This window comes from Prunus avium, chromosome 7 (genome assembly GCF_965620075.1).
Source record: "Prunus avium chromosome 7, drPruAviu1.hap1.1, whole genome shotgun sequence".
Lineage (NCBI taxonomy): Eukaryota > Viridiplantae > Streptophyta > Magnoliopsida > Rosales > Rosaceae > Prunus > Prunus avium.
Genome location: NC_142290.1, coordinates 20028807 through 20042353, shown reverse-complemented (window position 1 = coordinate 20042353; position 13547 = coordinate 20028807). Strand labels below are relative to the sequence as shown.

The 13547-nt window shown below is 39.4% G+C and overlaps 3 protein-coding genes across 4 annotated transcripts; 1 reads left to right on the top strand and 2 right to left on the bottom strand.

Moving 5' to 3' along the window:
- Positions 1-255: 255 nt before the first annotated feature.
- LOC110747029 (agamous-like MADS-box protein AGL82) lies at positions 256-720 on the bottom strand. Its single transcript, XM_088244576.1, has one exon. The coding sequence runs from the start codon at positions 718-720 to the stop codon at positions 256-258; it is 465 nt and encodes a 154-aa protein (XP_088100702.1).
- Positions 721-5545: 4825 nt separating this feature from the next.
- LOC110769224 (ABC transporter A family member 1-like) lies at positions 5546-7783 on the top strand. 2 transcript variants are annotated; one of them, XR_015837045.1, is made up of 5 exons: positions 5546-5755; positions 6759-6976; positions 7126-7186; positions 7367-7453; positions 7655-7783. XR_015837045.1 is itself a non-coding variant. In XM_088255911.1 (5 exons), exons 1-5 carry the CDS (start codon positions 5721-5723, stop codon positions 7703-7705), a joined length of 447 nt encoding a protein of 148 aa, XP_088112037.1. In that variant the 5' UTR covers positions 5546-5720; the 3' UTR covers positions 7706-7783. The 2 variants fall into 2 exon arrangements, 1 of the variants encoding a protein (XP_088112037.1); XM_088255911.1 differs by having other exon boundaries at positions 5546-5750.
- A 3112-nt stretch (positions 7784-10895) lies between these two features.
- LOC148293089 (uncharacterized) lies at positions 10896-11336 on the bottom strand. The gene has a single exon (XM_088244575.1). The coding sequence runs from the start codon at positions 11334-11336 to the stop codon at positions 10896-10898; it is 441 nt and encodes a 146-aa protein (XP_088100701.1).
- Between the last annotated feature and the right edge of the window lie 2211 nt (positions 11337-13547).

Sequence of the window (13547 nt, the reverse complement as noted above, 5' to 3'; positions counted from 1 at the left end):
GAAATTGAATCAATCAAACTAAAAGATAGCTACAAATTCAGTAAGGGTTAGATCATCAGATCTTCAATGAGCTTGAAATCCATGCACTAGGCAGTTTGAGATATTTGCATATATAGACATCAATTATAGGGCTGAAGTTGTAGTATTGACTGAAATCATATTAAAGGCACCGAATTCAGGACAAGTTTGCTGATCAGGGACTTGATTAGTAGGCTTCCAACACATGTTGGTGTGCTCTTCTGCTTTGGATACATTTCAATTTTGTTCCACGGAATCAATCTTCTTGGATAAAGCTTGTATCTTGGCTTCCAATGAACCAATTAGTTTAATCAAGTCGACCTGCGAAAACTCGTCGATTCGATCATCCCATGTTGGGTACATTTTTTCAAACTTTCGATCCACGTCTTCTTTCTTGGTGGCGGCGTAAAAATTAGACAAATCGAAGTTTTGCTTTAAACTAGGGACATGAATATCCTTGGAAGCTTTATACTTGTTAAAAATGCGATTGAATTCAGCTGAATATTGAGGCCACGTCTCTGCTTGAATTGCCCTCCCCTTCTTTTGATCAGCTTCATAGATGATCAAGCAAACATCAATATCACAGAGTTTTGAAAGCTCGTCCGCCTTTTTATATATACTTTTCTTTCGCTTCCGAAAGGTCATCTTACGAGCAATCTCATTTGGTATAAGTTCTAAGCTTCTTCTAGCTCCAGGAGGCATCTTTTTATAACTCTGCAAACAAAAACAGTTTCAATAATAAATAAATGAAACAATAAATAAGTATACGAAAAATTTCATATGGTACCCTAAAGGGGGTCCCTCAAATTATTTAAGGGATCCCTTAATAGAAGGGAACTATATATATGATATAAATGGCAAAAAGTGTTTTGCTAGCTACAACCGACATACATAAGGCAGAATCATGAATTTTTTGGTGGGTGAGCTAGCTAAAAAGTTTAGCTTAACGTCTAATGATTTTTTTATAAAAAAATCTTACCTTTGCATTTTGAAGTTCAAATTTATTAGCATAAACCGATGAAAAAATATAAATAATTAGTTTCACATATATATTAGTTGTAAACACAAGGACAATATAATTAGGTTAACATATTATTCCACTCTTAAAAGAGAATACAAATGAACTTGAGAAAATAATATTTCCCTTATGTGTTGTAGTTGATGGTGGACCATATAGGTATTTTTTTTTTCTTCTTCAAAAATCTTTTGCCAAAGGCAGCATATAATTCCACGCACAAAAAACAGGCAGCAGAATATTTTTTTTGGTCGAAGATTTAGCATAGGACAAAAACCAAAAAGAAGCAAACTTGTTGTGGTGGGCCATGTAGATATAGGTTTATGATTAGTTTTTCTTCAAAACTTCCTCGGCTACGGCCCACCACATCCTTGGCTGTGGTTCCGCCCAATGAGGCTTGTTTTTCTGTTCAACACATGGATTAAGATACATAAAACCCTAGTCGCGTACACGCACACAATATCAAGATATTTAATTACAACACAAATATGATAACTCCTCTTTGCTTTTCTTTTCGAAGTTAAAATAAATCTCTTATTGAGAGATTCAGTTCACGAAAATAACAGATACAACATGGAAAAGAAAAAAGTTTGGATCGATTTAAGTTTTGAACGAAATTAGAAGCAAGCATGTTGCAAAATTTTGGATTCGAACCAAAAGAAAAATCTAGTGCTCAAGCATTGATCTTTGAAGAAAATACCTTAATTTTTTTAACAGCTTCTGAATCCAACAGCAGCCTACTTCTTCTCTCCCTCTTTCGGAGACATCTATCATCTAACATAAGCAAAGCAATAATAAAGGTCGGGTTATTGTGATTGAATAATTTATAAGGGGAGGGAGAGTGTGAGCCAGTTAGAGCATCTCCAGCGCAGGAGAAGAACCGGGCAAAAGGCCCCCCTCGCAAGCCCAAGCAGCTCCAGCGCTGCAGCCTGCAGCCCGGTTTGGCGTGGGTCCCACCAGCCCGGGCAAGCCCAAGGACAGGTTTTGCCTAGGCTTCAAACCGAGTTTTGTGACGTCATGCTGACGTCACGCTGATGTCAGCGAGCAAAAAAATATTTAAAAAAATTCAAAAAAAATCCAAAAAATTTTCAATTTTTTTTTTTTAAATACCAAAAAATTATAGATGCTTTCCCTATAAATACATAACAATTTTATTCACTTTCTAAATTGTTTATATTTTGTTGCATAATATTTTTTTCCTTTCTTGCCTTAGACTTGCCCTAGACTTAGCCCTTGTGGGTGGAACCACAAATGCAAAGGCTGACACTATTCAAGTGAATAGTGGCAGCCCTTGCTTGCCATTGCCTTAGACTTAGCCCTTGTGGGTGGAGATGCTCTTAAGGAAACTAAATTCAAATCCTAATTAGTTTCTCTTTAACGATATGGTTTGATATTTGGCAGGTTCTGGTGGTGGTTTTTACATTAATACCCTCAAGCTGTGTTGTGGTGGGGTTTTTTTTCGGGAATTTTGGTGAAGAAACATAGTTTAGGGCCTGTGACACCTCTGGGCTACTAGACGCTGGAACGGCGCCGTTTTGCTTAGGGGACGAAATGTTTGTTTGGTTTGGTTTGGTTTTCCCTAGGGCTGGGCATTTCATCGCAAGCTCCAGCGTAGCTGTCTCCATCTCCACAGCAGCTCCTTACAATCCGTCTTCTCTCCATTCAGATTCTGAACAATCGTACGGAAAACCAAAAATCCCCAAATTCCAAAACCAAGAAACTGCTGTCTCATCCTCATCCTCCTCCTCCATCTCGGTAAGTTGTTTGTGTGTTGATTTTGGTTATGTGTAGTTGATTCTGTTTGATTGATTATGCTTTTGTGCTGCTCTGGGTCGATGGATTAGGTTAATTAGAATGCCCAATGATCTCGAGTATCGACCCTGTATGTTCATTTTCCTTCCCTTGATTTCTTTTTCCAATATTGGTACTGAACCTTGTTGAGAAATGGTAGGCAGGATATGAAAATTAGCTCCTTTAGTTCCCAATATTTGGGTATTTGGTTGATCTGCAGTTGCTAGTTGTGGACCAAACTTGGGTTGTTTCTTTGTTTCTGGCCTTTTTTACTGTGATGCTTGTTTAGTCACTCCTCTATAGCAAAAACGTTTTATGTTCATTGCAATAGAAAATTAAGAATAATTGCTTAAATGGTTTCTGAATACATAATTTTTTTTTTTTGGTAAAGATAATTTAATTATTTCAAATTAAATATATAGAATGACTATTAGTATGTCATTGGGTTGGATCACAAGATCATGCCTAGGTGGGGGTCACCGGGTCAAGATCGACGGTCATCAAGTTGAGTCCAATGGTCACTAGGTTAGATCAGAAGGTCACTAGGTCAGACCAAGAAGTTACTTGTTTGAGTTTGTGGTTAAGGAGGCTGGTTTGATTGTTAGAACTTAGAAGGGCAGGATCAAGGGTCAACGAGGAAACAAAAACAAATATAGTTACCAATCTTACTTATTTCAGTCTTAAAAAACTGAAATAATAATAATAATAATAATAATAATGAGTCATGGCTTGTTTCCTTGGAAATTCTGGGAGGGCTGCTCTCTGGCGCGGAGAGGGTTTAATCTGGTCCACCTTGAGGTCCTTTCATGGAGGGCTGCTCTTTGGTGGGAGTAGCTGTTGTGCAGCTCTCACATGAGTTTTTCTGTACCTTCATATATGATTTGAGTTTCCTTGTTGATGTGCTTTCATAAACAGAGCTATTTTTCCTATCATGTATATAATATGATTTTCCTTAGATTCCTGAAAGAGGAAGAGCTTTGAAATTTGTAGGCAATTCTTTTTTTGTCATTATACAAAATAACTATAAACTCATAAATTGATTCGCATTCTGTTTGTCATGCAATCATGTTTTCCTAGTATTATTGTGCTTTATGAAATTTAAGCTGTTAGTTTTTCATGAGATATGATGGCTATAGGTGATAGATTGCAACTGATTCCTCTGTTATGACAGTCGATTTTCTCCAGTTATTGTTGCAGTCAAGGTTCGTTCTTCATTACCGGCTGAAGGTGATCCAAGTTTTTAAGTTAGACATCTCCAAACTGAAGCAGTGGATTTTTACTTTGGTTGGTCCTCTCCTTGTGTTATTCTGTTTATACTGTGACTTTATTGTTTAGATTAAATATCATTTCTATTTTGATCCGACTGTATATGTTTTTAGATTTTCTAATACCAAACGACCTTGGTTTGTTTTTCATTTTCTCTATATACTTCTGATTGTTTTATTTTACTTTCTTGGTACTCAGTCTCATTATTTGTTACTTTTTGTACATAATCTATAAATCTGATATGAAATCTTTGTTTATATGTTATATGATTTCCCCATCCTTTTTTTTTGTTTTGTAGTTATGTTTTCTATGACAATCTGGTTGATGTTATTTCGATTTAGGGATTTGGGGTTTTATTTTTCTAGAGATGTTTGACTGTTTGGGACTTAGTTCTGCAGAAGCATAGTAGAGTTGTGAATACTTCAAAAAGGCCTGACTTGATGGATGGGTTTCGCTTGATTTCATAAAGTGCTTAATGGAGGATTTGTTAAAGATTGTTAAAGATATGAACATGCTCTGATCTGTGGGTTTTTTTTTTTCCTTTTCATACCCAACATTTATCATGAAGGACTGGATTCTTTTCTGTTTTATTTAAATCATTTTTTAGTTTAGACCCTGCTGTCATTCCTCTGACTAGGATTTGTTTATTGATTGTCAAAAGAGTCGCCAAAAAGAAAGAGCACCGAAAGTAATGTCAACCAAGATATGTGTAGTGATTCGATCTTTTCATCACCCAAACCTTTTGTGGGGCCTTCCACCTTCTACACGGAGGATTGCATTGCCTGAATCACGAGTCTTATATACTGTGTTGCGATCACCTCATATTGATAAAAAGTCCAGAGAGCAGTTTGAAATGGAAATCAAGAAACAATATCTGGTCATAAAGACACAACCGCATGAATTGCAGAAGAAGTTTTTTTGGCTAAAGTGGCAACGTATATTTGGTGCTCAATATGAACTCCTATTTTCTTGCAAGACTCGCTTGGATAAGGAACAACTGCAGAAATTGCTTTGAAGGAAGATCATTGCATTGACCCTTCCCTGAACCAAAACCAGAACCAGCATGGCGCCGCTGGATGGTTCTGTTTAACACAATAGGAAGGGAGGGGAAAAAGAGCACTTCAAGTGATGCCCTGGTTCGCATTGTGGCTGGAACGTGGATGAGCAGGTATCTTTTGGGATTTCTCTACCCAATTTCTCGGTTGATCAGCTATTCTGTGCTTGAGAAGGTTTGCTACCTGTTATTATATTTTACTTGAAATAAAGCTCAAGATTTACCTTATTCACCTCATGGTTTCTGTTTATTTCTTTATGTTTTTTTTTTCTTGGTTAATGTTATGGACAAGAGTAATTTGTTTGTCATCCTTTATGTTCCTGACTGCAACTTGTTTTTTATTCATAATGTTTAGCTGTGTCACTGAATAAACTGAACTATTTGTTTAGGAATTGCTCGAATCCAAAAATCAAAGAAGCAGCAGTATTTCATGATCAAGGTCCCCAATTTTTTGATTATAGCATACGTCTCAATCACACATGGGCTTTCTCAGGATTTCCTGACGTTAAATCCATCATGGACGCAAATGGTCCCTAACTTAATGACTTGGAACTGGGCGTAAATACAATACCAACAATGCAATACAGCTTCAGCGGTTTCTTAACTGTATGGTTGCTTCGTACCTTCGCCATTTATTAATTTTTGATATCTTACTTTTATTTGTTACTTTAGTTGATGTATGGGGCTTTGTCATAATTATATTTATATTTTCTAAAAAGCTTTTTGTTCTCCCGTTGTGTTCCCAAAATTTGTCTATACAAAAAGCTGGGTTTGGATTATTAGTTCTCTTATTCAGGGTCTAGTTTAAAGTAATTTAATAATTATTTTTTAACATTCGTTTAAGTAGATCATTGGTGATGGTTTTCTGAATCTGAATGTTAAGGTGAAAATTCAACTGATTAGTGGCATAGAAATAGACAGTCATTTTTCCTGGCTTCTTCCTTAACTCATTCATCTATATGCTGGTGGCTAAAAAAATATCCCTTACAGAATATTGATTTTTTAAATTTTGGTATGTAAATCCCACAATAGAAATAATATCACATGCTGTCTCTAGTAACACATAAATTGTTAGTACGTGGTATATTTTTTAGAGTCTTTCTATATGTTGTTCCAAAAGAATCATAATTTTGAGCCAAGTGTAGTTTGTGTCATACTCAAACTTTGGTGCCAAGTATGATATTTTTTTTCCCAAACATAGGGCTTACTCATGTTGGTCGGATAGGGTTTATTTATACCAATACTGGCGTCTGATATTGTTGTTGCTTGTCCATTCTCAGACACTCTCTTAGTGTTTCATTGTGTGACTCATATATTTGTTGTAATGGTGAATTATTCAAATGTTAATATGATATCCACTCACAGACCAATCTTCAATGATTCTGAAACTTGATGTATTGACCTTTAATAAGTTTAATGATTGTTATTAAACAATAGTGCAACTTCTAACTTTCATCCTTGTTAAATATTGTCACAATTTTTTTTTTTGTTTCACAAAATATTTTCTGATTCTGCCTTGATAATCCCCTTATCTTCAATAAAATTGTGGGTGAAACTGCATGTATATTTGTGAAAATGTGAGTCCATTCTTCTTATGCCTTTATGCTATTGCAGTTCCAGCAAGTTCTGGATTCCTTTATAATTTTTGCGGCCCAACAATCTGACACCAAAAATATAGAACTTCCTTCATCTTTGCCCTCTGGCGAACCTTCCTCTCTTAAAGTGCCATGGGTGAGTTATGGTCCGTCAAACATTCGAATAGTCCCATTTCCAACCCGTGAATACACTGATGATGAGTTCCAGTCCATCATAAAAAGTATCATGGGTGTATTGTATCTCTTGAATTTTTTATTTCTGTTTTTTTCTTTTGCTTTTCGATTTCTGTATTGTTCATGTTGTAATCTTCAGATCACAATCAATATTTCTTAGCATTAATATATTGACATTTTCTGTTTGGTTGTTCTGGAATGTGGATGAGCAGGTATCTTTTGGGATTTCTCTACCCAATTTCTCGGTTGATCAGCTATTCTGTGTTTGAGAAGGTTTGCTACCTGTTATTATATTTTACTTGAAATGAAGCTCAAGATTTACCTTATTCACCTCATGGTTTCTGTTTATTTCTTTATGTTTTTTTTTCTTGGTTAATGTTATGGACTAGAGTAATTTGTTTGTCATCCTTTATGTTCCTGACTGCAACTTGTTTTTTATTCATAATGTTTCAGGAACAGAAGATAAGAGAAGGTCTTTATATGACGGGGCTGGAAGATGGGATACTCCATCTCTCATGGTTTATTGCATATAATTTGCAGGTTGGTTCTTTGTTCTTTTGTATCTTTGTTTAATTTATGAAGAAGTCTCAGCAAGAATTCAATCAATTTAACCCCATTTTTTATAATTTTGTTATATTATAAATTTATTATTTAAATAATTATTGCCACCATTGCATGCTCTTGTTTTTGTTGGAGGATTTTTGAAATATACTTCAGACTTTCAGTTCTTTGGCTTTGTAGGATAACTATTGTTGCTTGGCTCTAGTATGTGCACTGTTGAACAATGATTGAGTCTCAGCATTGATCAACTTGCAAGAAAGGAAGTGTCTCCTCTGATTGATAAAGCAACGTAGTGTTAATGTACCGTAGGTATTGTGTGTTTGGTTAGATCATGAATATAATTAGGTACACTAGCAAGAAGAGGGAGAGGCTATGTATAATTCGTTTTTCTGAAATTTGAGTCCATTTGGTTTGAAGGAGATGGTCTATTGATAGGTTATGTTGCGTTGGTGGTAATCTAGATCAAGTTCTATTTGAATAAGAGTAGAAAATATAACGTTGGACTTTTCAGTGCTTGTCATCCCTAACAATTTTCTGTGGGGGTTTTTTATTTTTATTTTTCGTAGTTTGATTTCTTCTGCAGTTTGCAGTTTCTTCTGCGATTATTACGGTTTGTACCATGGATAATCATTTCAAGTACAGTGATAAGACAGTGGTGTTCATTCACTTCTTCTTTTTTCTAAGTGCAATTATGCTGTCATTTTTAATCACTACATTCTTCACACGAGCGAAGACAGCTGTTGCTGTTGGGACCCTTTGATTTTCTTAAATGGTGTCCATTTGCATAGGGAGGCTTCATCTTTAGAGTATGATTTTGGGGCTAATATAATTCATTAGTGCACTATTCTGCCCCTTCCATTTAACTGTATGTGTTAGTTGCAAAGTTCTGAGGTTTTTATTTCCACTTCATCACATTTAAGCATGGCTTTGTTAGTTGCTTGTATAAATTAGAAACTGAAATAACGGGTTTCACAATGTGTCCTTTCATTTCTTTCACTAAGATAGCATGAAAAAGGAGAGAGAGTTTTTGGATGACTATAGCTGACAGGACCCGACCCAAATTCCACTTTGGAATCCGAGCCGAACCCTGTGTGTTTTCGACACCTAGCAAGTGTCGTGGCACAAATGGCCAAATTGCCCTTTTAACTAAAATCCAAACTTATTTCAAGTTTGACTTCTGCTGGAAATCTGGGGCTGATCCCAAGGTGGGAAAACAATAGCTAAGCAAAGGATACGGAGTTGTATGTATGGTGTGAACTGGGCGGCCGAAGCCGTGTGTGGTGGCCAGAGCCGTGTGGAGAAAATATGGAGAGTGGAGAGTGGAGAGGGAGAGAGAGCTTCGGGTATTTTTCTCGGGTATTAGGAGTAGGTTTAGATGTACCTTGAATGATGAATGAAGTCATCTATTTATAGGAGCCTCGGGGCTAGGGTTTTGTAGAGATTGAGTCGGGCTTGATTACATCCTTTTATTATGATAATATCTGAATTAATGATATTATCTCATTAATTATGAGATAATACCTTATAATTAAGATATTATCCCCTTATTAGGATAATATCCAAATTAATGATATTATCTTATTAAATAAAGATAATATCTTATAATTAAGATATTATCCCTATTAATTAATTAACCAAATAAATTGGTTTAACTAATTAATTTAAGGGATAATCTTTTTTTCCATGTGGCATGCTGTGATTGGAGACGAAAATATTTGCTCCCACAAATGCCCCCCCAGCTTCTGCATGGCGCTTGTGTGGCATGTAGGGGTTGAAGTTATTTTTCGAGCTCTCCAACTGTGTCTGGGCTTTCTTCTGTGAGTTGGACTCCTTTTGCAGATCGGATTCCCAATTGGAGTAGGCTTCTGACTGTTCTTGGAGTTGGATTCCCAGTAGGAATGAGCTTGCGATTCCTTCTTAACCCGGGTTGTCCAACTTGTATAAATACGGGGCTTTTCTTCTCTCTTTCTCACATCCCAAACTTAACTTCTCTACTTTCTAGCTTGAGAAAGATCTTAGAGAATTTGTACTGCTTGTTGAAGAGAGGAGTTGCCGTGCATCCCAATGTAAGTCGAGCACGTATATTTTTTCTTCATCTTCTCTTCTTCGCTGCGAGGACCAGCTGGGTAGGACTAGGCTAGTCGTTGTCGTGATTGGAGGTCGAAGACGGTTGGTGGCTGCTAAGCGAGTATCGGGAGGAAGTTGGTGGTCTGCCCCCTGCCCAAGATGTTGAGAGATGGAGGCAGAATGGTCTACACTCTGATAATCTACCGGTTGGGCAGGAAGAGTGTTCTACCGGACCCCCTTAAAAAAGGAAGGCAGATGTTAAGTCTTCAAGGAATGAAGCTGGGACTTCGCAGGTGAAGGTTGTGTCTCTATTCGGGGAAGAAGCCAAGAATCCATTTTACTAAGAAGGCCCAAGTAGGAGTTGTTCCCTCGTCATCTGCCAGGGTTAAACATCTTGTTAGTGCAGATAGCAAGAAGATTGGCGGTATACACAACATTAGGGATGTTCCACTTAAGCCTCTTGTTGATGAGTTTGGAGATCGTAATCTACTCCATGAAGTAGTCCGTGCGTGATCTAGTTCATCTGTTGAGAAGTAAAGAGATGCAGATATTCCTCTTCGAAGTTTGGGTCGTCTGCACCAGTTAAAGGATGGAGGTCGATCTGGGAGGTCTGCTCATCCACCCAACCATCATGATCCAACTACTGAGTCATGAGCAGTCAAGTGTGGAGTTGATTCAGCGTTGCCAATTCCTTTGAAAGTGAGGTTGGCAGAGGCTAAGAAAGCAAGAGAGTCATATGCTCGGGCGAAAGGTTCTTCTACAACATCAGGGGCTGATCCCAAGGTGGACAGGTCCAGCCCTGTAGGGGATGTAGGTGCGTCTGATCTGCTGGTTGATCATATCCATCAGGTTGGCGATCTTGATACCCTCTCAAGTCTTTCCTTGGAAAAACAAAAGGAAGCAACATTTCATCTGCTTCAAAAATGAGTAGTTTTTGCTGCTGAAATTATCCAGAACGCGTCTGTTGTTGCCCTCTCTTCTACTTCTGACTTGGTTAGTCAAAAAGATGCTTGCTTCTGTCTTGAGTGCAAGAATGCTGATATCTCTCTTAGTTATGACAAGCTCTTGGAGGTGCCTTTTCCAGGCGAAGCAGTCGTTTGTGTAATGACCATGCTCTTCATCGAATGCGCAGTATTTACTAGTATCTTTCTTGGCTGGGTTTCCCTTCAAAGGCGATGGTTTCTTCAACCAAGGCATGTCCTTTACTTGGGTTAGGATATGGTGAATCGGGATAGTGAACTTGGTGTAGCTCTCAGTTGCTGGAGCACCTCCTTCAGGCTGTGATCTGTGCTTGCCTTCATCCTTATTGTTGCCGTTCCTTTGGCTTGCCTGCTCAGCCGGTTGATCGGCTTGCCTACTCAGTCGGTTGATCGGCTTGCCCGGTAGCCTTCTTTGCGGCAATCTGTTGGCAAGCTGTGGCAAAAACTTCTACCAGTGTTTGGCAGGGAGAGATGGTTAGCTCATGATACAGCTCACACTCAGTTGGCAAGCCCATCTTGAAGGCAGAGGACGCAACTTGGTCATCACATCCTACGATTTTTGCCCTCTCCGCCTTGAACCTCTTGATGTAGTCTCGAAGGGATTTGTCGGACTTCTTGTGCAAGTTGAATAGATGGTCAAGGTTCTTCTTAATCGTCTGATAAGAAGTGTATTCCTTGGTGAAGACATAAGCAAGCTCCTTGAAGCTGCTGATCGACCCGGATGGCAGGGTGTAGAACCAGTCCTGAGCTGCTCCTAGAAAAGTCATTGCAAACACTTTGCACATTAATGCATCTTCAACCTTGTGGAGGATCATAACGCTTTTGAAATGCTTTAGATGACTTTCAGGATCGGAATCCCCTTTGAAGCATGTGAAAGAGGGCGGAATTGTTTCGGGGGAGCAGCGTGCTCGATTTCAACGGTAAAAGGTGAGGAGTTTGCTCGGTCTACCTCCATGCGTAATCCATCTTCGAAATTTCTGTCAATCCTTAAATCTCGAAGTCGGTTCTTTACAAGCTTCTCAACATCTTCCACACACATAGCTGGTCGGTCACGTTGGTGACCTTCGCGATTTGGGCGACGTTTATTGACTTCCTCGTTCGTTCGTAAGGGTCGACCTTCTCGGCTGTGCTGCCTAGGCTGCGTGTTGGTGGACTACGCTTGAGAGGAACTTCTTGTAGCTTGTCGACAGGAATTAGATCTTCGGGAGCGGCAGCCTTTCTTCACGATCCTCATTGTGGGGGTCATCAGGTTGACCTCCTTAGGGGCCTAGCCTTTCGTGAACATTGGTCTTTGAACTCAATCTAGATGAGAGACTTCGTCTGCTCTGAGTGTAGCTTGCAGATGCTGGCGACATGTCGGCAAGCCGACCGCGTTGTTGTCCCTCTTCTTGTCTGCTTACTCCTGCTCAACCTGCTCGATACACATCGAGCTGCTTATCGGTGCGTTCGTCCATCCTTTTCTCTTCGCCCTGTTTTCTAAGGCCAAGATTTTGAGCCAAGTTTATTTGGTTGAGGAGCTGCATCATCAAATTGTTTTGGTCGTCCATTCTTTGAGTTAGCTGGTCAACTCTCAAATTGAGGTGTATTTGACTTCGTGGAGCCCAATTGCACACAGGCTAGGGTTTCATTGGAGGTGTACACGGGAGCGTACGTCGAGCGCAGAAGCAATGGAGGGAATGTTTGAAGTTGCTCCAAGATCGGGCCTAAGTCGGCGGTGGTTGTGAGCCCACCTTGATGGGAGGTTCCACCATGTTCGGCGGCGGCGCTATGAAAGTGGCTAGATCCAGCCACGGGGCCTTGAGATGGTACAACGATGGCAGAGGTCGGTGCAATGGTCCCAGATGTGGGTCCAGCAGGTGGCACAGTGGTTCCAGCCACATTGGGTGGCCCCTGCGGTGAGGCAACAAGGGTTTGCTGCGGGTTCACGGCGGCGAGAGGTGGAGGTGCTACCATGTCGATCATGGGATCGGGGGAGGAGTGACTTTGGGCCGTCACGGATTGAGCCATCGCAGCGGTCTTGCTCCTCTGCGCTTGCTTCCAACCAAGGTTGTTTGGAAGGCTTCGGTGGATTGGAAAATAGGAGGAACGGATTCCTTGAGCACGCGTTGAGTATAACTCACGCTCTCAATGAAAGCACCAAATGTTTGTGCAAATAATCTCACGATAGAATATTCGCTCTTAGATCCTTCAACCTTCGATCTTCCTTCTCTCTCTTCCTCGATTCCTGTAAAAAAAGACTATAGTAAATAGACCACACCCAGGGGGTGTTGGCGAAAGGTCCTCCGATGCCTAAGTTAGTTCGAGTGTTTGTACACGGGAGCGTACGTTGAGCGCGGAGGCAATGGAGGGAATGTTTGAAGTGTTAAATAACTTGCTGCTGGATCTTGTTCTTTAATGTAACCAACGGCAATAGACTAAACTAGCAAATATTAGAAAACTTGGACACACAAGAATTATATTGGTTCGGCAGAACTTTTGCCTACGTCCAGTTGTGATTTCTCTAGGTAGAGAAATCACCGCTCCTTTGATTAATAATAGAGATTACAAAACTTTTGCAAACCCTAGAACTAATCTCAAAACTCTTGGCTGTCTCTGGCTGTTTTCTCTTTTCTCAAAATAAGCCTTGCCACACCCTATTTATAGATATAGAGTTGGCTTACATGTCCTAAGGCTGATTGAATTCCTATTCCTAAGTGGATTAGGAAATTACACTTATCCAAAACCAAATAGGCTTTTAGAAATCCAAACTGAATTGAAGAAGGAAAACTGAAATTCTTTCCTAATCCCTCTAGGACAAGAATACCTCTAAATTTCCTAAAGCAATCCTAAACCAACTAGGACATATTTGACGAGCCAAAATCCTAACAATCTCCACCTTGGTGAGTCAAACCAAGTCTTGATCGTTGCACCCTAGAGTATCTTTGAACCTCCTTGAAGCAGCTCTAGAAATCTTCAAGAGTTTTCACCTTGACAATCTTCTTCTTGCCTCATTGCACCTCAAGTGAGGAGGTGCTCTACTTTTAATC

Excerpts from the sequence above, each read along its gene's own strand:
- LOC110769224 (XM_088255911.1), top strand. The coding sequence starts at position 5,721 with ATGCAATACAGCTTCAGCGGTTTCTTAACT. Across the intron at positions 6,977-7,125 it reads AAAAGTATCATGGGTGTATT|GTATCTTTTGGGATTTCTCT; the intron begins GTATCTCTTGAA and ends GTGGATGAGCAG. Across the intron at positions 7,187-7,366 it reads GCTATTCTGTGTTTGAGAAG|GAACAGAAGATAAGAGAAGG; the intron begins GTTTGCTACCTG and ends ATAATGTTTCAG.
- LOC110747029 (XM_088244576.1), bottom strand. The coding sequence starts at position 720 with ATGCCTCCTGGAGCTAGAAGAAGCTTAGAACTTATACCAAATGAGATT.
- LOC148293089 (XM_088244575.1), bottom strand. The coding sequence starts at position 11,336 with ATGATCCTCCACAAGGTTGAAGATGCATTAATGTGCAAAGTGTTTGCA.